This window comes from Entelurus aequoreus, linkage group LG04, assembly GCF_033978785.1.
Source record: "Entelurus aequoreus isolate RoL-2023_Sb linkage group LG04, RoL_Eaeq_v1.1, whole genome shotgun sequence".
NCBI lineage: Eukaryota > Metazoa > Chordata > Actinopteri > Syngnathiformes > Syngnathidae > Entelurus > Entelurus aequoreus.
In genome coordinates, this window is record NC_084734.1 from 72,229,448 (window position 1) to 72,254,090 (window position 24,643).

The window sequence follows — 24,643 nt, forward strand, 5'->3', positions numbered from 1 at the left end:
GGAAGACTATGTCTCCCGGCTGGCCTGGGAACACCTCTGGAAAAGCTGGAAGAAGTGGCTGGGGAGAGGGAAGTCTGGGCTTTCCTGCTTAGGCTGCTGCCCCCGCTACCCAACCTCGGATAAGCGGAAGAAGATGGATGGATGGATCTTAACCCTCATACGTAAAGTGGGCGCGACTCTGCACTGTCATCACACACTGAACTAAAACTGATACAGTAATATAGTTACAAATGGTACATGTTTGTAAATGCAGAATGATAGTAAATAAGCGAGTTAAAATACATAGTTGCCGCTGATAAACCAAAAGTGACGTCCGCCATTGAAACCTAAAGCATTCGACGACTTCCATGAGATGCCGTAAATTGTGCTTTTATGGGTAATGTGCCCATTAAAGAGTAAAGGCAATCCGAGACATCAGGACAAATGACAGCTTTTGAGTGCCATCTGCAATCCCAAGCTTCACAAACTCAATTATTCATAATGCATTTATGAAGCCCGCTGAGACTGCGCTGTCAGTCCTGTTCAAACTAAGTGGAAAAGCAACATCAAGAGACAATTTGGAGATAATGGCGACCGCGGCGCTATGTCTATGCTGCCACCTGCTGGCTGAAAACGGCGATGCACTGACAAGGGATTTGAGGGAGACAGAAAACAATACAACGAGTTGTATTTCTTTATTTGTGCGGAAGAATGTTCCATATCAATATGATGTATGAACTAGTCTAGGTGGGTTCTTACAAACAGAACCACAGCACAGTCAGAGTGGTTGTGGGTTGACCAGTAGAATGTTCTCACCCCGAATAAAAAGCTGGTTGACATGGCGAGTTTGAACCTTGCCATAAGTCCTGCAGTCTTTCTCCTTACCTGCCTTTGGCTCCTGTGTCTTCAGGGGCTCTGATGTCTCGCCATGGCCCCGCTCACTCGAGTGTTTTGAAGTCACTTTGAGATTGGAAGGCGGACACGTGCTGGTTTCTCCCTGGACTCTGTGCTTTGTTGTTGAGCTCTCCTGGAGCTTTAACTTCTCAAAGAGCTGTGCAAAGATTTCAAGCATGTTGGCGAGAGTGACAACCATCTACATCACACATAGTTAGTCCTAGGCCTGGGACGATTATTAATACATCAATTAAACGTTAAATGAAAATTAAATCACCGTATTTTTCTGACTATAAGTCGCAGTTTTTTTCAGTTTGGCCGGGGGTGCGACTTATACTCAGGAGCGACTTATGTGGGAAATTATTAACACATTACTGTAAAATATCAAATAATATTATTTAGCTCATTCACGTAAGAGACTAGATGTATAAGATTTCATGGGATTTAGCGATTAGGAGTGACAGATTGTTTGGTAAACGTATAGCATGTTATATATGTTATAGCTATTTGAATGACTCTTACCATAATATGTTACGTTAACATACCAGGCACGTTCTCAGTTGGTTATTTATGCGTCATATAACGTACACTTATTCAGCCTGTTGTTCACTATTCTTTATTTATTTTAAATTGCCTTTCAAATGTCTATTCTTGGTGTTGGGTTTTATCAAATAAATTTCCCCAAAAAATGCGACTTATACTCCAGTGCGACTTATATATGTTTTTCTCCTTCTTTATTATGCATTTTCGGCCGGTGCGACTTATACTCCGGAGCGACTTATACTCCGAAAAATAAGGTAGTTTGCTTCTCTTTCTTCCCTCCATTTATCTACTTTCTTTTGTAATTCATGTTTTCATTACATATATGTATTGTTGCATTTGAAACTATTGTGTTGTTGATAATGGAGGTAATTATTATTATTATTATTATTCATTATTGATAGTGTTATTTGTATTGGTCCATTTGTAGTGCAATATTGTTTATTGTCATTTCTGTTATTAATATTTACTTCACTAACTGCTTGTATGCTATCATGTTTTGTTTCATATTTGTACATATCGTATTTGCTGATGTTCTGTTGTTGTCTCTCTGTCTCCCCCTCTTGTCCACGCAATTTCCCCATCTGTCTTCCTTTTTTCTATCCCTCCTGCACCAAAAACATTTAAAAAAATCAATTTAATAAAGTCAAATACAAATAAGGCAACAAGAGAAGTATCTATCCCACACTTCTCTTCTTTAAAATACATCTTTACAGCAGATATGGGCATCTACATCAATAATATGATTTACCTGAGTGACTGGACAGGACAAAAAAAAAAAGTAATAATTTGTGGGCCAATATATCATCCAGCAAAATGTATTATTGGCCCAGGCCTAGTAAGTCCCACTTCTCCTCAATATCAAACAGCTAAATAATTTCAGGAAAGTATGCAGTGTGCATATTATTTAGTGGCTTCAGCTCACTTAGGTATAAAAAATTCTGCCTTAGCAAAAATAATTTGTAGAGATATAAAACTGTGCTTTCTTCTACTGTAATATTTGGTTACATTTGGCTAACAAGAGGACCACATTAGAAACAGTCTTTTAAAAATATTGTGTATTATTATTTGTACAAAGTGCAATCATTTAAGGTGCAATATGAATATATATCTATATATGAACATAACTGGTGTTGTTGTTATTATTACTCATTTTAGTTTATTACCTTTTACTTTTTTACTGTATGCAAGATTTGCAGTGCAACCACCGAATTTTCCCCATAGTGGTATGAATAAATGGTATTATATCCAATGGCAGACAGTAGCAAAGTACCCGAGTGATGGTGAGGGCTTTCTCGTGGTACAAGGCCTCCCCGAGAAGAGGCTCTCTGTATGTCTCGTCGACATCCACCATCGCCTGCCACAGACAAATGAAAAGTAACATTATTTGGCAGCCATCTTAGATCCAAACTGGAAGCCTTCAATTGGCCTGTTTAGCTCACCATGTTCCAGAACTTGTCAAACGCCACAATGAAGCCAGAGCACACTCCCCTCAATCCTTTGAAGGTCCTGATGTGCACTTTGACCCTTATCCTCTCCTCCACACATCGGTAGAGCTCACCCAAAGGACTGCCTTTGCAAACTGCACACAAACAGGTCTCAGATCAGCTTTAAAAGCTTAAGTAAATAAGCATGTCAACAACACATTGTCTATAATTGGTTTAATCAGCTGGAAGTAGCACACTTTTTTTGTAATTTACTAACAAAAACTTCCTAAGAACTACACAAGTGTCACTATCACCCCTTTGTAGCAGAAGTGCTTCCCAATTGCAAAACACTGTGTGAGCATGTGTGTGTGTGCATGTGTGTGTGTGGAGTTTGACAATTAAATAAGACTGGTTTTCCCAAAATGACTGCCATACCAACCTGCATGTTTTATGACCAAGTAAGTTAGAAGGATGTGAGCACCGTTTGAGAAAAAAGTGAAACAAAAGGAACATTTCTATCAGCACAACTCAGAAATATTTGTTTTAATTAAAACTACATTTTCTGTAATTGGGTGCATTTTAACACAATATTTTCCCTTTTACTGCTAATATGTAGCATCATTTGAAAAGTCACCTGCTAGAGAATGAAGAGTGCTTACTCCGCATGTCAACATCTCCATTCGGTGCCACACCATCAAAATGCAGAGGCAAACATTTCCACATCAACACCGTCAACTACCACGAATTGATTACGTGGACCCCGACTTAAACAAGTTGAAAAACTTATTCGGGTGTTACCATTTAGTGGTCAATTGTACGGAATATGTAATGTACTGTGCAATCTACTAATAAAAGTTTCAATCAATCAATCAATCAAAACAAAAAGAGATCATGTCCGCAGTAACCTACCACAGCGAAGGACAAACACTATTTGATTTCCTATTATGCAGCTCATTTTTATTTGACACTTATTGAAATATCTTGTGTGACATCATAATTTTAAACTATTGTAGTGTTATGTAAAAAAAAAGTACACTTTAATTTAGTGTTGTTTTGATATGTCATATTAGTGACACCATGCACAAAAGTGCACTATTAGCTTGTTTTAAAATGTCTCTGACAATCTTGCACTTTCTGTTTTGGAAATGACATGAATGTTTGTGCCACTGCTTAATAACAGTTTAATAAATACAGTTTTGGTAAATTGACTTAGTTGTGATTTCCCTCTCTGCATGAAAGTTTAAAATGAGCATATATTAATGCAGTATGAACAAGAATGTTTTAATGTAGACACATAGAATTCTCATACTGGTGTAATTCTATGCATCAAGTGTTAATTCAAGGCTAAGGCAAAATATCGAGATATATATCGTGTATCGCGATATGGCCTAAAAATATCGAGATATTAAAAAAAAGGCCATATCGCCCAGCCCTAAGTTTGAGTATTGAACCTACGGGTCATCCTAGTCAGCACATTTTTCTGCGGCTTCTGTCGTCGGCGTGGTCGCGGTGTGCTGCTGCCTTCTCCCTCGTCCTCACCCTCCGCCTTCTTCTTCACCATGAGCTGCTTCAGCCTCTCGATACGCTCCGGGTCGGCCACCCCTTTCATTGCCCTCTGCCGCTTTTTCTCCACGTTCTCCGGCTTGGCTCTGCCTCGGCCGCCCTTGAGGAAGCTCTCGTACTGGGAGACGTTGTCGAAACATTTGATGTTGGGAAAGGGCAGCGACACCGTGGGAGAATACAAGGCCGACAGCGGGTCGAAACTTCCGGAGCAGACGTCTGTTTTGGCCGCGTCGTCGTCCTGTGACGAAGACGGGGCACTGTGTTGGGACGTCGAGGCTGTTTCTTTACTATCTGGCTTTTCTGCTCCGCTCTGCCTCTCTTTCTCCTCCATGTTTGTTTGAAAGCGCCGCAGTCTAACACACGCTCTCGCAAAGCACCATGGGAAATTAATGTGCTCTTTGAAGCTCGAGCGTTCACTCTCCAAACATTAAACATGCTTTTAGGGCTATCAAACCTCTTGTAATTGTTTTGGTATGTGCATTTATGTGTACATTATAGTAGTTTTTTTTGATTAAGTAAATGTCTAATTTGCATCAGCACTACAAAAGCGACTTTTCTATATTATTGTATGAAATACACGATCTTTGCTTACACTACTCTTTGCGCACGACCAGAGTATCAGTTATATTCCGTGTTTATACAATGCACCAATATTCTAATGATTTTTAAATTATAGTTATATCTCAACGTTTCACAGTGTAATTTATTTCATCAATTAAACGAAAGCTTTTTTTTTCTGAATTTCAGGGGATCCGGAACTACCTGCAATACGCCCCAGTTGTTACTCGGACCATATGCAGTGAGGGACCGATGCTACACAACTCGCATGAGTGATGCAATGTTTTTATTTTAATGTTAATTATTTTTTGTGTTCTAATTTATTCAAGAAGAAAACTGGTTTGGTAAAAACAATACAGCATTCAGAAGACCGTTTTGGAGTAACCTGTTGACGTGTTCATTATAATCTTGCGAGAGATTCGCATCAACTGAAGTGTGGTAAGTCTGACTGATGAGTATTTGGAACACACTCAGCCTTTCTTATTCGTCTCTTTTTATAGTTTCACTTTAATTTGTTTGAGTAAAAGCCAATCTATCATCAGCTTTATTTCATTGACGGCGTTCCGAAGCGAATTGGCTTGTATGCTAACTATATCTTAATGCAGCTGAGATAGGCTCCAGCACCCCCCGCGACCCCGAAAGGGACAAGCGGTAGAAAATGGATGGTTGGATGGATGGATAACTACATGGTTTGACGACTTTTGTATATTGTAATTGTGCAGTAATACAATTTTAAAATGTCTGAATGCATTGTAAGGACTCTCTTGTAAAAATGCATTCACAATCCCAGTGAGTCCTCTCTGTTTTAAACCAAAGTTTAATTAAGAAAACAATAAAAATACAATTTATGTTGGCTTTTTCCTTGCAGGGGCACCCTGATGCTTCCTTTCCACAACAACAGATATCACCAAGGCATAAAGGCATGTGTTATTGGACCTCTAGCTTGTCTGTTTACCTGCACTCGTACCATGGCCAAGAGCAAGTTTGAATATGTGAGGAACTTTGAAGCCGATGACACCTGTCTGAGAAACTGCTACATAGTTGTGCGTCTGGATGGGCGCAACTTCCACAAGTGAGTCTACTTTCTTGAAGGCCTTGCAAAAAGATGCGAGGTGATGCTGTAGAGGGTTATTTAATTGTGCTGTTGTTCAGGTTTGCAGAGCAGCACAAGTTTACCAAGCCGAATGACAACAGGGCTCTGGGACTGATGGCCCGCAGTGCTCGTTCGGTCATGGAGGAACTAGATGATATTATTATTGCATATGGACAAAGTGATGAGTTCAGTTTTGTTTTCAAGAGAACCTCTACCTGGTTCAAGAGGAGATCCAGGTAACTTTTTGGCAACATTAATAATACTTGTGTTGCTGTTGTTGTTGCCTGACTTATCTTCTCCTCTCTGCTCACTTGGCAGCAAGCTTATGACCCACGTGGCCTCGCAGTTCTCATCATCTTATGTTTTTTACTGGAAAGATTTTTTTGGGGAGCATCCACTCCTCTACCCACCGGGATTTGATGGCCGTGTGGTGCTGTATCCCAGCAACCGCAACCTTAAAGACTACCTCAGCTGGAGGCAAGCAGACTGTGAGTATGCTGAATCTGTATTTACTCCAAGTTGGTTAATTAATCCAGAACGAAGAATGACAAATTTTCCCCCTTTAGGTCACGTAAATAATTTGTACAACACAGTGTTTTGGACTCTAGTGCAGAAAAGTGGGCTGACCACAATCCAGGCGGAGGATCGCCTCAAAGTGAGTATTCAACATGGTGTGTTATTTCATAGCATGGTTATATGCCAAAAGTTCATGCTAAGTTGTGTATTAATCATTAAAATTGGTATGTACATTATAGAAATACCTTTAATAACATACCACAAGTTTCCCAAAGGCCTGAGAACGACTTCTATTAGGTTCTACTACTTGATTGGATCAAAAATAATTTTTGTTCTACTTCAAAAATAAACTACAGCAGTTATAAAAAATGGGCCACTTTGCACAATGTCCTCGTTTTAACTGTTATATGCAGTACACACGCTTGCCACAAGGTGGGGCTAGTTGTATTTTCTATCATGATGGTGCTTGATGTTATACTGTTCTTCCAATTCCTTGGAACATCTGATTACAGGTAATGCTTCGACTTCACATAAATATTGAGCTAATTCCACAAAAATGTAACTTATACGTCAAATACATATGAATAAATCACATGTTGTCTTTACATAAATATTGTCATATTTCTTTTCACCTACAGGGAACGTTAGCTGCCGACAAAAATGAGATCTTGTTCTCAGAGTTTGATATCAACTACAACAATGAACCTGCCATCCATAGGAAAGGCACCACACTCATCTGGGAAAAGGTGAGGTGAAAATACTCACTTGCTCACCATCATAAGTCTTGAATTAAATGCCCTGGAATTTTTTCAGTCATGTGTTAGAACATGTGTAAAAGCAATTTAACCTTCATTAACATGGAAACAACAAAACACACAGTTAGGAAACAATAGGTATATAATAATATGCATGATGATTCAAGTTTTGTCCAACTTTAGAGACCCTGTTTTACCAAAAATGTTGGTTACATTCCAAATAGTAGAATATTTGACTTTATAGAGGTTCCTTTGTACATGACTTGTGCACACTCATGCTATGACAATGTTGTTTACTGTTAAGAATTCTTAGCAGTGTCACTATTAACTTGGTCAAAGGAGCGTTAAATATCAAGTTGAACAGTATTCTCGTTAATAGGGCAGTCTGTGAATAATCTCAACATGATGTCATTTAGTATTTGTATTGTTATTCAGTAATGCTGGGCCCTCAGGCAATGGACCTGCTTGTTTTCACCATACTTCTGTCTTTCATTACCACCAAGCAGTTGTTGTTGTTTTTTTATTTGGGATACATAACTACACCAGATAGCTTACACATTGTTGGCCTTCTAAGTTCCTTCATAGCATCTTTTAACTATTTTTCAACTTCATATTTGTTCTTTTCCAGCGAGACGAAACCGTGATCAAACAAATGAGTTTAGCAAATAATAAGAAGAAGGACGTGCTTGTGACTCGGAGCAGGAAGAGTGTGCAGTCCTACGTCTGTGACATCATAGGAGAACAGTTTTGGGAACAACACCCTGATGTTCTGGAGGATGATGACTGCTAGCGCAAACTTCTAATGAACTGATAACTACAATAATGGACCCATATCAGCCAATAAACACACATTACCAATAATAAACTTAAATAAATGACTTCTTAGTTTGTCAGATTAAGGCAACACATTTTTTATTATGGTATGCAAGCATATATAGCACAGGTGTCAACCTCAAGGCCCGGGGACCAGATCTTGCCCACCCCAAAGGCCTAGAAATAATACCCTGCAATAAAGTTCAAACAAACCTGCTGAAGACCCGAAGTCCTACAAGCCCATCTCACTTCTTTGTGTTCCATTTAATATCTTGGAGAGAATGATCCATAGCCGCATCGAGCCAGTAGTGGATCCACAACTCCCACAAGAACAGTCCGGTTTACGTCGTGAATGGTCAGTATTTGACCAGGTGACACTGTTTTCTCAAGATGTTGAGGACAGCTTCCAAGAAAAAGAGAAGGCTGGAGTAGTGTTGATGTATGTTACAGCTGCCTATGCCACTGTTAACTCCACCTAAAGCTACTAAAGACCATCCCAGACCGGCATATGTTGAAGTTCTTCATGGAAATGCTGACGAATCGCAGCTTTACCCTACAAACCAGTGATGGACAACGCAGCAGGCTCAGGAGGCTGAAGAATAGCCTTCCGCAGGAATCTGTCCTCGCGCCTATGTTTTTCAACATATACACACATATATGATCCACAGGAGACAGCATCCCGAAAATATGGCTACGCTGATGACCTGGCCGTCATAATGCGTCGACCAACACGGGAGGCGATGGAAGATAGCCTAAACCAGGACATGGGTATCCTGGCAGCCTACCTGCGCCTACAGCTCTGCATTGGCATGACCGTGTCAGCAGCCTACCACAACAACAGCCAAGCAAAAAGGGAACTGGATGTATTTGTTGACAACAAATACCTGGAGCTCCAACAAGCCCCACTGCACCTTGGTGTACGCCTGGATAGGTCACTCTCCTTCAGACAACACCTTGAAGAAGTGACTGCCAAAGTGTCATCGAGGGCCGGCACTGCTCCGAAATCTCCACGCAAGCCGTGGTCTTCTCTGCAGCTGAATACTGTGCATCAGCCTGGTACAAAAGCCCGCATGGCAGGAAGGTTGACTTGGCTGCCTGAAACCCACCCCCGTGTTCCACCTGCCAGTACTAGCAGGAATTGCCCCGGCTGTCCTCCGACGAGAGGCTGCTACCCTCGCCCTCAGAAGGAAAGCCCAGAGACATGACTGGCATATCCTGCACAACACCACCATGAAAGTGCTGCCTTTAAAAAGACTGAAGTCCCGCCATACATACAACAAGAGCTGCTCAGGTCCATCCCTGAAGACCTGTCTACAAAGCAAGGCTGGAAGCAGGAGTCCGCCATGCCCACTATTACACCCAGGACCCGGTAGACGGCATTAAAGGAGAGGAAGTGCCACACCGGCAATGGAATGATGAACCGCATGCAAATTGTGGTCGGCTGCTTTACATCATCTTTGAGGTAGTGGTGGCCTGGCAAACAGAGCATCATGCGAGTTTGGGGGGCCGGAGCAGACGGCTCACCACATAATCACCTCCTTCCCCTTGTAGAAACCACCTTCGGAGGTCGGTCTCTTCGATGAGGGACCTGAGAAGAGGCGTGGCTATATGCTACTGAGCTGGACATCTGATGATGACACACGGAAGAAGAAGAAGTACTTTATCTTTTTTTACTAAATGTATCCGGCTTCCTCCCACCTCCAAAGACATGCACCTGGGGATAGGTTGATTGGCAACACTAAATTGGCCCTAGTGTGTGAATGTGAGTGTGAATGTTGTCTGTCTATCTGTGTTGGCCCTGCGATGAGGTGGCGACTTGTCCAGGGTGTATCCCGCCTTCCGCCTGAATGCAGCTGAGATAGGCTCCAGCGACCCCGAAGGGAATAAGCGGTAGAAAATGGATGGATGGATGGTATCCGTTCTTTCCATTTTGACAGAAAAATATATAATACAAATAATACTGCATGCAAGTGCATATCTTTTAAACTATTTAATAATGCAACAAACAATATATCAAACATTTTTGTTCAAAATTGCTTAAGCAGGTTACGTATCAAATTGTAGACAGTAAAAATGACAATAGAATGATAGATTTATTTTTAAAAACAGTGGCACTCTTGTTTTCCATTTACAGTACCACACCGTAAAACAACAACCGTAGATATTATATTAGTAAAAATAACCTGGCAGCACAGTCGCCAGATTTCTACCATAAAAACGGTGGTACCATTTTTCCATTTGCAATAATACACTGTACAAACAACAACTGTATATTTTACAGTAACAATAACTGTCAGCTAAGTGGCCAGAATGTTACCGTAAAAAAAAAGTAATAGTTTTTATCTTCTCATTTGCAGTAATACACTGTAAAAAAATAAAAAATAAAGATTTCTACCATAAAAAAACTGGTACAATTTTTCCATTTGCAATAATACACTGTACAAACAACAAATGTATATTTTACAGTAACAATAACTGTTAGCTAAGTGGCCAGAATGTTACCGTAAAAAAACCTAATATTTTTATCTTCATATTTGCAGTAATACAAAAAAAAAAAAAAAAAAAGATTCCACGGTAAGAAAATGTCAGCTCTGTTGCTAAAATGTTACCGTCAAAACTGTGGTACTGTTTTTCCATTTACAGTAATGCACTGTAAAAAACAGATTTTACGGTAAAAAAAAAACAAAACTGGTAGCTTAGTCGCCGGAATGTTATTGTCAAAAACAGTGGTAATATTTTTCCATTTACAGAAATACACTATACAAACAACAAACATAAATAATAAATAAATACATATGTTTTTTAAATATGTATTTTGCCATTAAAAAACAGTGGTACTGTTTTTCCATTTACAGAAATATGCTGTAAAAACCAGCGTAAATATTTGGGAAAACTTCTGACAACTGAGCTGCCTGCTTTGTATGGTAAAATCTACAGGTTTTTTTTGTTTGTTTTTTTACAGTGTATGTGAGCAAAATATATATTAACCAAGTGCATAGGCAATTGTGTATTAATATCATGAGGTGAATCCTTATGCATTTGTATTCATACAGGATTTAGTTACAAGCTGCCCTCTAAAGGCAGCCTATACTGCGATGAGTTTGACACTCCTGATGAAGAGCATATGCATGTATTTAACCATTTGAAAACATAGTTCAAGTTCTTAAGGGTCCCAGATCACAGATTTTTACCTGTCTTCCTGACATTATGTGGTATCTAACAAAAGTGAGTATACATCCCTCACATGTCAGCAACCGTTTTATTATATCTTCTCAAGGGGCAATACTGAACAAATTAAACTTGGATGTAGTCTATGTACAGCTTGTATGGCAGTAAATATTTACAATCCACTAAAAACAGGTCCACACAGAGCCATTGTTGTCTAAACTGCTGATAATGCATTTAAGTACACCTCACAAGTTGATGGTGGAATCCTCTTCCACTCCTCTATGATGACATAATGGAGCTGGTGGATGTCAGGCACATTACACCTCTACCTTTCCACTTGTGCTCAATTGGGTTCCAGTCTAAATTTGGGCTTGTTTTGTTGAAAAAAATAAATGCCTTGCGGCCCAAAAAAACCAAAAAAAAATACTTTACCCTGTAACACCCCTTGTTGTAAAATTACAACGTTACCTTTAACCATCCTAAAGAACAATCTGTTAAATTGTTTTTAATTTCTTTTACCACATTTACATAGTCATTGGGTCCTATTGTTCAGTCTCACAAGGCTATCGGATCGTACATTTGTTTATAAGTCACGCCTTCTGGCCATGAACTCACACAACCTCTCAAGGTTTCCTTCGAACAAAATCTATTTGTGTCATTGGACTGGATTCATCAGATTCAAGTAATTAAAATGTGTTTTATATTTTTTTTGGTTGTTATTACAATGTCTAGAGCATGTATATATGTAGTTATTGTGGAAGAGATGCATCAAATTTAATTTAGAGCTTGTTATATAATTGTTGCAATTATACAACACTGGGTGGATGTGGTAGTCAAATAGCTGGCTTGTTGCAGTGGGCTCAGACAGGTTGTATTCCCTCCACTACATCACTGGCTGAAGTATTTTCTCTATACATGGATAGTATACATTCTACAGACGTTTTACAGACGACAGGGACTGTTTTTAGGACTTTCACCACCAATGAAAGTCTTCATGAAAAGAAAAAAAGAGGGGGGGAAAGCGTTTTTTTAAGAGTTTTATCTTGTTTCATATTTTTTATAGTTGTAATAAATGACTTCATAAAAATATAACTAATGTGTGATTATTATTAATGGTATATACCGTTATGGGGCTAAGTAAGCAATCAACCCTGCAAATGAACCCTTAGTTGTTCAGACAACGTGAGTACAAATACAGAAATTCTGCTCCCATCAAAGCCCAATGTTGCAATATTACAACATTTCTCTAAAAACATACGTAAACATTTTTTTTTCAACTCTTCAATTTCTGCATCAAATGCCTCCTACAACAGGGTTAAATAGGTTTTTGAATGTTTCAAGATGCTGTAATGTATCTACAACATATACAGTAACATTTTTTAAAAGTTTCTTTGTGTTGTTTGGTGTTGTTTTTTTTAAAGAATGCCAACAAATTCAATATACAGTGGCCAGAATATTCATTTATGTAATCATATAAGCTGTCATTATTCACTGAAATAGGATTACAAATTGATGTAAGATTATCATCAGTGGATAATACAAATCATAATAATACACCATTATCCTTATGATTACCGGTATATTATTATTAGTGCATTTCTTGGGGGTTAAGCATCCGCCTGTTTTTAAAACGTAGTCATTTCTAAGTTAAATCGAGAGTCCTTGAACGCATCACAGTTATGCGCCATGAGATGCAAAAATTAAACTTGTACAATACTTTCTCCCATGCTGTCACAAATAAGCAGCATTGTATTGTTACCTTTCTTCTTCTTTCCAAAAAGCTGGTGCTGTGTCTGAATGCTTAAAGGTCAGCTTTGATGACGTTATGACGTACGTGTTGCGTGAAATGTTGAAGCTAGGTTTGCTGCTAACCAAGTGCAATGGATCATTTTGCATTTTTTGATAGGCGGTGTAGTAGGGCACTGATTCAAACAACCTTATTATTAAACTTTGACTGCAATATTTATTTATTATTAACATTAGACAGGAAAAAAAACAATCTGTGTTTGGGGCCCCTGTACAACATCCCCACTCTGATCAGTGGCAGGCCTTGCACTTCACACCTAGGCCTTCAGTGATGTCCTACTTAGACTTTAATAAATACCTCTCATAATACCATCACTTATGCCACCACATGACCACGGCTGGAGAAATACTATACAGAAACACACTTGTGCATTAAATCACCTCAATTGTGTACAAAACGGGCTATTTTCCGGCACATTTAAAAATCTATAAACCCGCATCAGCAATTAAAACATATCTTTCCGTGGTTTTGTCAAAATGAAAGTACTTGTAAAAACATATTAAATGCGGAAAAAAAAGCAAAATATCGCAGAACCCATTGGAAGCCGTAAAAACATATTACTGGTAAATGTGAAAAAAAAAAAAAATATATATATATATATATATATACTGTATATATATATTGCAGCACCATCGGAAGCCGTAAAAACATATTAAATGTGAAAAAATGTCAAATATCGCAGCAACCATCGGAAGCTGTAAAAACATATTAAACGTGAATTTTTTTTTATATTGCAGCACCAATCGGAAGCCGGGGTACTTGGTTGGTTTTATTGGAAGTAGCAGACTGACCATTTCACCGGCTGGGACAGGTCGGCTCGCTCGGCGGTCAGCTGACCTCGTCTCACAACATCCAGCTTCTCTTGAAATGTCTTTCTTGAAAAAGGCCTTGCAGGTATTTATCTGCAACCAAATCAATGTTTTGCTCTCCTTTTGACCATCATGGGTCAAAAAAACAAGTAGATATCGGATTTCTTTTTTTTTCTCTTTTTCGGCCTGTATGCACCAAATAATAATACAAATCCATTTAATAAAGTCAAATACAAATAAGGCAACAAGAGAAGTATCCCACACTTCTCTTTTTTAAGGTAAATTTGTACAGCCGATATGGGCATCTACATCAACAATATGATTTGCCTGAGTAGCTGGAAAGGGCAAAAAAAAAAGATATCGGATTTCTGTGCTAGCTAGGTGTGGCTCCTGTGCGGCTCAATTTACCTGCCGAGCACTGCCTGCTCTTACAACTTACAACTTGCGATTGGATACTCACTTGTTAGTCAAAAGTGAGTATCCAATAACTGGAGGCGTACCGTATTTTTCGGACTATAAGTCGCTACGGAGTATAAGTCGCACCGGCCGAAAATGCATAATAAAGAAGGAAAAAAACATATAAGTCGCACTGGAGTATAAGTCGCATTTTTTGGGGAAATTTATTTGATAAAACCCAACACCAAGAATAGACATTTGAAAGGCAATTTAAAATAAATCAAGAATAGTGAACAACGGGCTGAATAAGTGTACGTTATATGACGCATAAATAACCAACTGAGAACGTGCCTGGTGTGTTAACGTAACATATTATGGTAAGAGTCATTCAAATAACTATAACATATAGAACATGCTATACGTTTACCAAACAATCTGTCACTCCTAATCGCTAAATCCCATGAAATCGTATACGTCTAGTCTCTTACGTGAATGAGCTAAATAATATTATTTGATATTTTACGGTAATGTGTTAATAATTTCACACATAAGTCGCTCCTGAGTATAAGTCGCACCCGCGGCCAAACTATGAAAAAAACTACGACTTATAGTCCGAAAAATACGGTATACACTACCGTTCAAAAGTTTGGGGTCACCCAAACAATTTTGTGGAATAGCCTTCATTTCTAAGAACAAAAATAGACTGTCAAGTTTCAGATGAAAGTTCTCTTTTTCTGGCCATTTTGAGCGTTTAATTGACCCCACAAATGTGATGCTCCAGAAACTCAATCTGCTCAAAGGAACGTCAGTTTTGTAGCTTCTGTAACGAGCTAAACTGTTTTCAGATGTGTGAACATGATTGCACAAGGGTTTTCTAATCATCAATTAGCCTTCTGAGCCAATGAGCAAACACATTGTACCATTAGAACACTGGAGTGATAGTTGCTGGAAAAGGGCCTCTATACACCTATGTAGATATTGCACCAAAAACCAGACATTTGCAGCTAGAATAGTCATTTACCACATTAGCAATGTATAGAGTGTATTTCTTTAAAGTTAAGACTAGTTTAAAGTTATCTTCATTGAAAAGTACAGTGCTTTTCCTTCAAAAATAAGGACATTTCAATGTGACCCCAAACTTTTGAACGGTAGTGTATGTCACGGTCAATGGTTTAACGTGTGGCAACCCAGGAGGCCTCCTGTCAACAATTCGTGATCTGATTGGCTATTGCAAATGTCTATCAACTGTATGTGCCCTGTTAACCAACATTGCAAAGACCGCCCCATTGTTGATTCAGAAGGCCACGGGCAGATTTCATATTTACTGCCAGGAAGTAGCTAGCTGAATTCTGATTGGATAAAAGCTGTGACGTAAAAACAGCAACACTCGAGCCTAATATGACATTAAGAGAATATGATGAATACTTGTATATATTTAGGGAAAGTAAATGTAAATTGTCAATTTATGATCATGATTTATGTTAGGCCAGCAGAGAAGGCCTTGCTGGCCCTGACGACCCGCCACTGTCTGTGATCATGCTCTCACATACATTTTAAACAGTCCAGGAAGCATCACACCCTCTGTTTTCTTTTTTCGGTCAGGGCGGATAAGATTATGCGTTGTATTCACACACCTCACTGAAGTACCGTAGATACTAAAGCGTTTGGCAGGAGCGTGCGTGGTCTTGTCTCGCTGCCAGGATGCCATTTACAGAAGTGAATGGATTGGTAGGCCTGCACTTCCACCAGTGCTAAGAATACCTCACACACCCCGAGTACACTCTATCCCCTCCGAAATGTGCTCTGTGGCATATTTATCATTGCACGTCCGAATGAATGGCGAAGCCGACTGTATTTCATTACCATCGTAAGCTCGCTTACTACAAGTGCTGTATTTCGGGGTCTGGTGACCTATTTCAAAGCTACTGTACATGCTTCAGTGTCATCAAGACTTGTACCTTTTATCTAGACCAGCACAAGTTATACATGCGATTTCCAATGAATGAGTCCGTGGCACAGGTGTGCTTGAAAAACACGTCTGATTGAAGTAAGCGCCAAGCAGCTGTGTATTCAGGACAATTCACTTGGGCCACAGCCAAGGTCAACACAGTCATCAACCGCTTCGTGGCCTCCCTGAACACATTTTATTTAGCAGAACATGTGGAGGCAAGTGGTTCAGTTATTTAAAGACAGCATGTGTTTACATTCAAGTATGCTAGTTGAAACTTGTTAAGGTATTGTGTTTCCTCATATAATGGCTGGGGGAGTTCATTTGGTCAAATGCAGAGAGTACTAGGCATCTGTTAGGGCAGCGGTGTCAAATTCAAGGCCTTGGGGTCAGATATGGCCCGCCACATCATTTGTTGTCTACTGCAAAATGCCTTGAAATAATCATCTTTTCTTACTAAATGTATTGTGGTAGCCATTTTTCTGTTATTCATATTTCGGTAGTCCTGCATATATTAAGTTAAATTAATTATTTGTTGCTTGATGAATACTAGGGCCTACTGCGCTACGGTGTTGGTCATTGTGGTGGTGTTTAATGAATACTTGGGCCTACTGTACTACTGCACTTTGGTGTTGGTCATTATGGTAGCCATTTTTATGTTATTTATTAGGGATGTCCGATAATATCGGCCGATAAATGCGTTAAAATGTAATATCGGAAATTATCGGTATCGTTTTTTTTATTATCGGTATCGTTTTTTTTTTTTTTTTTTTAAATTAAATCAACATAAAAAACACAAGATACACTTACAATTAATGCACCAACCCAAAAAACCTCCCTCCTCATTCACACAAAAGGGTTGTTTCTTTCTGTTATTAATATTCTGGTTCCTACATTATATATCAATATATATCAATACAGTCTGCAGGGATACAGTCCGTAAGCACACATGATTGTGCGTGCTGCTGGCCCACTAATAGTACTAACCTTTAACAGTTAATGTTACTCATTTTCATTAATTACTAGTTTCTATGTAACTGTTTTTATATTGTTTTACTTTCTTTTTTATTCAAGAAAATGTTTTTAATTTATTTATCTTATTTTATTTTATAATTATTTTTAAAAGTACCTTATCTTCACCATACCTGGTTGTCCAAATTAGACATAATAATGTGTTAATTCCACGACTGTATATATCGGTTGATATCGGTATCGGTTGATATCGGTATCTGTAATTAAAGAGTTGGACAATATCGGATATCGGCAAAAAGCCATTATCGGACATCCCTATTATTTATATTTCTCTGGTACTGCATATATTACCGTATTTTTCGGAGTATAAGTCGCTCCGGAGTATAAATCGCACCGGCCGAAAATGCATAATAAAGAAGGAAAAAAACATATATAAGTCGCACTGGAGTATAAGTCGCATTTTTGGGGGAAATTTATTTGATAAAACCCAACACCAAGAATAGACATTTGAAAGGCAATTTAAAATAAATAAAGAATAGTGAACAACAGGCTGAATAAGTGTACGTTATATGACGCATAAATAACCAACTGAGAACGTGCCTGGTATGTTAACGTAACATATTATGGTAAGAGTCATTCAAATAACTATAACATATAGAACATGCTATACGTTTACCAAACAATGTCACTCCTAATCGCTAAATCCGATGAAATCTTGTACGTCTAACCTCTTACGTGAATGAGCTAAATAATATTATTTGATATTTTACGGTAATGTGTTAATAATTTCACACATAACTTAGTCGCTCCTGAGTATAAGTCGCACCCCCGGCCAAACTATGAAAAAAACTGCAACTTATATTCCGAAAAATACGGTAAGTTAAATTATTTATTTTTTGAATCAGAAAGTCATTCACATTCTGTGTCATTTGCAGCACCTGTGACGAAAGCATATAGGGGCGCACAGGTGAAACTGATTGGACAAATGTCGGGTTGAGAGACTGGCGGTGAAAACATTTTTTGACCACTTCTTACGCAACACTTGAGCTTTAGTTTTGTTTATAGCTTTGTATGTAGTTAAAGTTGTTTTTGTTAACCTGGGATGGCATGTTGGAAAGAAAACCTTTTTTTTGCAAATAAAGCTATTTTTGCAGAGACTTGAGTTGTAGTCGGAAGTGCGTATGAAAGTGCACCACCTGTCCTGGTTCAGCCCAAGGCCTTTGGTTTAGAACCTGGAAAGTTTGGAAAGGCCAATACATGTATCATTTCCATTTTGACAGAAAACAATACATGTATTGCGTGCAATTGCATGTCTAATAATGCAACAAATATAATACTATAATACATTTCAAAGTGTGTTTTAATCAAAATAATAATAAAAACGTATGTGTGAATGACACAAAATATCTGCTTGACTTGTGATTCCGAAGCAGGTTATCAACCAAACTGTACACTTTAGAAATGACCATGGATTTTATGATAAAAACTGGCAGCTCAGTTGCCAGAATTTTACTGTAAAGAACTATACTACCGCTTTTCCATTTACAGTAATATGGCTATAAAAAACACAGTGAACTTTATGGTAAAGTTGTGGCGACTGAGCTGAGTTTTTTACGATGTATAGAAAAAATCGAATAATCAAATGCAATTTTATAATACAGTAATATCATTTAGGTGAATCACCAAAACATTTGTAATCATAAGATATTAACGGTTACAAGCGGCCCTGTGAGGGCAGCCATAACTGCGATGTGGCCCTCAGTAAAAACAGATTTGACAAACCTGTGTTACTGTAAGGGTAAGGTGGTCTGTAATTGTACAATGACATAATACAAATGTATGATCATATATATTTGAAAATCTTGTGTATTTACTATCTGTCAATTCCAGTACGACACTTACAGTGTGTATTGTATACATACCGTATTCATACAATCATGTGACACATTTTACTCCATTTTTGCATGCATTCAATGTTGATTATGGCATGGTGTCTATTAGAGTGGAGGCAATTATTTGAGGAAATATGCAGCATTCTCAATACAATCAGCACTAAATTATCTAGATTTTTTTTTGCAATCGTTTGTCTACTTGTGAGTGGCATATGCTCTTATCTACTGAACCGGGGTATGCATCTAACAATTAAAGCATGGCAATTATAGCATGGGGTCATTATTTAAGGAAATAATGTTTTCTTTGCAAGCGGTGCTGAAGTAGTCTTTTTTTTCTAAGTCATTGTTTGTCTTTTTGTGTGCGGCACATGTCTGCAAGCGGTGCGATTGCAGTCTAAAATTGTTTTCAATTTACCAACCGTCTATTTGTGTGTGACACATATTTACTAAATTGGAGTACGCATTTGATAATTAGTTGGAGTACGCATTTGATAATTAGTTGGAGTACGGCCTTAATTTGAGAAGGGACCACTGAGAGAATACAATTTGCTCAACAAGCAAAAAAGCACTAAAAGAACACCTCCAGGCTTCAACTTCAACCCTAAACTAACACCCTCCCCCTTCCACATCCCACCTCCCCGGATTGTAAATAATCAAATGTAAATAATCAAATGTATATACTTGTTCTTATGCTTTCTGATCTCTCTATGTCCACTACTTGCTGTACATATCCTACCAAGTCAGTCCTACACTGTTTCAATGTCCATTTCTCTGATGATGCAATTGTTGATGACTGAAGTGCTGATATCAACCAAACCTAACCCACCCCCCCACCCCCCTCCACATCCCACACCCCGGATTGTAAATAATGTAAATAATTCAATGTATATACTCTGATGATTAACTTGTGTGATGACTATATTATGATGATAGTATATATATATTTGTACCATGAATCTATTTAAGTGGACCCCGACTTAAACAAGTTGAAAAACATATTCGCGTGTTACCATTTAGTGGTCAATTGTACGGAATATGTACTGTACTGTGCAATCGACTAATAAAAGTTTCAATCAATCAATCAATCAATCAAAGCAGTGCTAAAGTTGACTCTTATTTGTTTAAATTACTATCAGTCATTATTTACTGAACTGCAGTACGCATGTGACGATTAAGGTGTGGCGTCTATTAGAGTTGAGGTCACTATTTGAGGAAATACAATATAGTATTCCCTACAAGTGATGCTAAAGTAGTCAAATATTTGTTTTAAGTTTACTCTCTTTCTATATGTGTGCGGCACATTTTGTGTTTACTGAACAGAGCGGTAGAAAATGAATGGATGGATGGATGAACAGAAGTACACATCTGACGATTGAAGTCTGGCGTTCATTGGAGTGGAGGTTACTGTTTGAGGGAATATGGTATTCATGCGGTAAGTACTGTACTATCACATCTTTTTGTATTCAATATGTGTGCGGCACATACTGTATTTCCTGAAATAGAATACACTTCTCACACTGACACAATGACAAAGTTAATTTTATCTGACGATTTAAGTCTGGCGTCTATTGGTGTGGAGGTCATTATTTAAGGAAATACGGTATTCTCTACAAGCGGTGTTAAAGTTGTCTCTCTTTTTTTCAAAGTTATTATGCGTCTATTTGTATGCAGCACACATTTAATGAACTGGACTACACCTTTACGATGGGTATTTAAAGTCTGGCGCACTATTTTAGGATATGCAGTATTCTCAGTTTGGTTGTTAAAATTGCTGTTTGGGGAGCTATTAAGTTTTTGCAAGGTTATTTGGTGTTTGTAAAGCAGACCTGGGCAAATTAAGGCCCGGGGGCTGCATGCGGGCCGTTAAGCTTTTCAATCTGGCCCGCCGGACATTCCTAAATATTTTTTTTTAAGATCTTTAAGATCGAAACTATAGCTGCCATTATGATGTGCAGCGATGTTTTCAAATTACCGTAAGTCTTGAACTATACAAAGTATTTCAATGGTTGGAATCTGCGTTTTTGCATGATATACTGGTTACTATGGTCATCTATTTAGTTACTATGGTAATCTAAGTCACAGCAGCTCAGACGAGGCACCAAGCAGTGTGAGTGGGCTGCGTTTCCACAGAGTGTCAGCCTGAAATGCGGGTGTCAGGGAGAGATGCGAAAGATTTTTACAACAAAGTTCTAAAGCTTAGTGATGTATCAGATGTATCAAATTTTTTCAGTTTCAATTTTTTGATTTTTACCCTTCGCGTTCATATTCCGCTGTGTTTGCTGCATTTTTGTTGCATTTCGCTTTATTGTAAAATATAACGATCGAGAGGGGGTGTGACGTTCATATGTTGTCAATATTCAGTGTTTTATCGTTTATAATTACTATCGTAAATCCCACATTCTATATTTTTATGTACATTCTGGGTGTCTGTCAGTAAAAAAAAATTAAAATTCCATTCCATTTTTTATGGCAGTCTGTCATAACGTTTTTAGCATTCAGACATTATTGTGAGGTTTTTTATTAGTGTTCCAAAAAATAGATATACCGGCCCCTAGACACATTTTTTTTTCTAAATTTGGCCCCCCGAGGCAAAATAATTGCCCAGGCCTGTTGTAAAGTCTCTGGTTCAGGGGTGTCAAACGTACGGCCCGAGGGCCGGATCAGGCTAAGTATAAGTTTGCTAAGTATAAAAAATAACCTGACATTTTTGAATGAAAGAAACAGCTGTTATAAATGTGTCCACTGGATGTCGCAATAGCAATTGTTTGTATCTTTGTAGATTATGCTACATATTGATTGGCAACACTAAATTGGCCCTAGTGTGAGTATGTGAGTGTTAATGTTTGTCTACCTGTGTTGGCCCTGCGATGAGGTGGCGACTTGTCCAGGGTGTACCCCGCCTACCGCCCGAATGCAGCTAAGATAGGCTGCAGCACCCCCCGTGACCCCTAAAAGGGACAAGCGGTAGAAAATGGATGGATGGATGGACAAAATAAACCACATGATGTTAGTGGGCGGTATAGCTCGGTTGGTGGAGTGCCAGTGCCAGCAACTTAAGGGTTCCAGGTTCGATCCCCGGTTCTGCCATCCTAGTCACTGCCGTTGTGTCCTTGGGCAAGACACTTTACCCACCCGCTCCCAGTGCCACCCACACTGCTTTAAATGTAACTTAGATATTTGGTTTCAAAATGTAAAGCCCGTTGAGTCACTAGAGAAAAGCGCTATAAAAATATAATTCACAATTCATTACACCAGTAAAGGAAAATGAGCAAACTACATAAATAACATACTGTAAATTGATTTTGATAAAAAAATTTTTATCTTGATAGATTGAAAATGAAGACCAGTGAGTTGACTGATGAACATTATCATATAATTCATATAGAAAATATAAGTAACGACAAATAAACATAGAATACTATTAACCGCAACGTGTAAGTATAAAAACAAAAAAACAACAACATTATGATTTCTACATTTTCAGAATGTGCTTGTTCTATTTTTAAACAAAGAAAACAATCCGGAGTTTATTTTTAAGCTATCGTGCCATGATTTTCCCAGTCCGGCCCACTTGGGAGTAGATTTAAAAGGAGTTTGACACCCCTGCTCTGGTTGGTGGTACTGCAAACGTGATGGTGGCCCTCAAATTGGTGTAAATAAATGGTTTATACTTGTATAGCACTTTTCTACCTTCAAGGTACTCAAAGCGCTTTGACACTATTTCCACATTCACCCATTCACACACACATTCACAAACTGATGGCGGGAGTTGCCATGCAAGGCCCTAACCACGACACATCAGCAGCAATGGTGAAGTGTCTTGCTCAAGGACACAACGGCATACTTGCCAACCTTGAGACCTCCGAATTCGGGGGATGGGGGTGTTGAGGTGGGGGGGCTTGGTGGTAGCGGGGGGTGTATATTGTAGCGTCCCGGAAGAGTTAGTGCTGCAAGGGGTTCTGGGTATTTGTTCTGTTGTGTTTATGTTGTGTTACGGTGCGGTTGTTCTCCCGAAATGTGTTTGTCATTCTTGTTTGGTGTGGGTTCACAGTGTGGCGCATATTTGTAACAGTGTTAAAGTTGTTTATACGGTCACCCTCAGTGTGACCTGTAGGGCTGTGAATCTTTGGGTGTCCCACGATTTGATTCAATATCGATTCTTGGGGTCATGATTCGATTATAAATCCATTTTTTTTCCGATTCAACACGATTCTCGATTCAAAAACGATATTTTTCCAATTCAAAACAATTCTCTATTCATTCAATACATAGGATTTCAGCAGGATCTACCCCAGTCTGCTGACATGCAAGCAGAGTAGTAGATTTTTGTAAAAAGCTTTTATAATTGTAAAGGACAATGTTTTATCAACTGATTGCAATAATGTACATTTGTTTTAACTATTAAATTAACCAAAAATATGACTTATTTTATCTTTGTGAAAATATTGGACACAGTGTGTTGTCAGGCTTATGAGATGCGATGCAAGTGTAAGCCACTGTGACACTATTTTTCTTTTTTTTAATTTTTATAAATGTCAAATGATAATGTCAATGAGGGATTTTTAATCACTGCTATGTTGAAATTGTTACTAATATTGATACTGTTGTTGATAATATTCATTTTTGTTTCACTACTTTTGGTTTGTTCTGTGTCGTGTTTGTGTCTCCTCTCAATTGTTCTGTTTATTGCCGTTCTGAGTGTTGCTGGGTCGGGTTTGGTTTTGGAATTGGATTGCATTGTTATGGTATTGCTTTGTATTATTTTGTTGGATTGATTAATAAAAAAAATAATAAAATATTTTTTTTTTTTTTTTAATTAAATTAAAAAAAATTTAAAAATTAAAAAAAAAATGAAAAAAAATGGAAACAAAATGAAAAACAATGTAAAAAAAGGGGAAAAAAATAAAAAAAATTAAATAAAATTTTAAAAATAAATAAATAAATACAAATAAAAATCGATTTTTGAAAAATGAGACTCGATACTGAATCGTACAACGTGAGAATCGCGATTTGAATTCAAATCGATTTTTTCCCACACCCCTAGTGACCTGTATGGCTGTTGATCAAGTATGCATTGCATTCACTTATGTGTGTTGAAAAAGTCGCATATATTGTGTGACTGGGCTGGCACGCGGTTTGAATGGCGGAAAAGTGGCCGTGAAGACAGGTTGTAGAGGACGCTAAAGACAGTGCCTTTAAGGCACGCCCCCAATATTGTTGTCCGGGTGTAAATCGGGAGAATGGTTGCCCCGGGAGATTTTCGGGAAGGGCACTGAAATTCGGGAGTCTCACGGGAAAATCGTGAGGGTCACGTGACGAGGTTGGTAGAAGGTCGGGATCGAACCGGGAACCCTCAGGTTGCTGGCACGGCCACTCTCCCACGACGTCCCCGTGTACTATCCCTTTAAGAGCCAAAAAAACAGTACACCTATTTGAACAGTTAAGAATACGATCTCTTTTACTATGTGTTGATTGTCTGCCAATAGTGCAGGTATAAATGTGGTCAATTCTTC

The 24,643-nt window shown here is 38.4% G+C and overlaps 3 protein-coding genes across 4 annotated transcripts in view; 1 reads left to right on the top strand and 2 right to left on the bottom strand.

Moving 5' to 3' along the window:
- Nucleotides 1-24,643, bottom strand: part of LOC133649000 (uncharacterized) — a 1,204,785-nt gene that overhangs the window by 367,218 nt on the left and 812,924 nt on the right. The window lies entirely within an intron of this gene.
- Nucleotides 650-4,773, bottom strand: lsm11 (LSM11, U7 small nuclear RNA associated). The gene is made up of 4 exons (XM_062045626.1): nucleotides 4,296-4,773; nucleotides 2,856-2,995; nucleotides 2,687-2,770; nucleotides 650-1,030 (listed from the first exon to the last, which is right to left on the bottom strand). Exons 1-4 carry the CDS (start codon nucleotides 4,732-4,734, stop codon nucleotides 758-760), a joined length of 936 nt encoding a protein of 311 aa, XP_061901610.1. The 5' UTR covers nucleotides 4,735-4,773; the 3' UTR covers nucleotides 650-757.
- thg1l (tRNA-histidine guanylyltransferase 1-like) lies at nucleotides 4,781-9,793 on the top strand. 2 transcript variants are annotated; one of them, XR_009825966.1, is made up of 9 exons: nucleotides 4,781-4,874; nucleotides 5,151-5,399; nucleotides 5,830-6,033; nucleotides 6,114-6,290; nucleotides 6,373-6,542; nucleotides 6,621-6,709; nucleotides 7,209-7,316; nucleotides 7,954-9,600; nucleotides 9,690-9,793. XR_009825966.1 is itself a non-coding variant. In XM_062045627.1 (9 exons), exons 4-9 carry the CDS (start codon nucleotides 5,840-5,842, stop codon nucleotides 8,113-8,115), a joined length of 900 nt encoding a protein of 299 aa, XP_061901611.1. In that variant the 5' UTR covers nucleotides 4,846-4,874; nucleotides 5,151-5,202; nucleotides 5,291-5,399; nucleotides 5,830-5,839; the 3' UTR covers nucleotides 8,116-9,793. The 2 variants fall into 2 exon arrangements, 1 of the variants encoding a protein (XP_061901611.1); XM_062045627.1 differs by having other exon boundaries at nucleotides 4,846-4,874; nucleotides 5,151-5,202; nucleotides 5,291-5,399; nucleotides 7,954-9,793.

Bases quoted from the DNA above. Each gene is read 5' to 3' on its own strand.
- lsm11 (XM_062045626.1), bottom strand. From the start codon at position 4,734: ATGGAGGAGAAAGAGAGGCAGAGCGGAGCAGAAAAGCCAGATAGTAAA. The intron at 2,771-2,855 runs GTGAGCTAAACA...TGTCTGTGGCAG, and splicing joins TTGACAAGTTCTGGAACATG to GCGATGGTGGATGTCGACGA. The intron at 1,031-2,686 runs GTACTTTGCTAC...ATCTTTGCACAG, and splicing joins AAGCCCTCACCATCACTCGG to CTCTTTGAGAAGTTAAAGCT.
- thg1l (XM_062045627.1), top strand. From the start codon at position 5,840: ATGCTTCCTTTCCACAACAACAGATATCACCAAGGCATAAAGGCATGT. The intron at 6,291-6,372 runs GTAACTTTTTGG...CTCACTTGGCAG, and splicing joins TGGTTCAAGAGGAGATCCAG to CAAGCTTATGACCCACGTGG. The intron at 6,543-6,620 runs GTGAGTATGCTG...TTCCCCCTTTAG, and splicing joins CAGCTGGAGGCAAGCAGACT to GTCACGTAAATAATTTGTAC.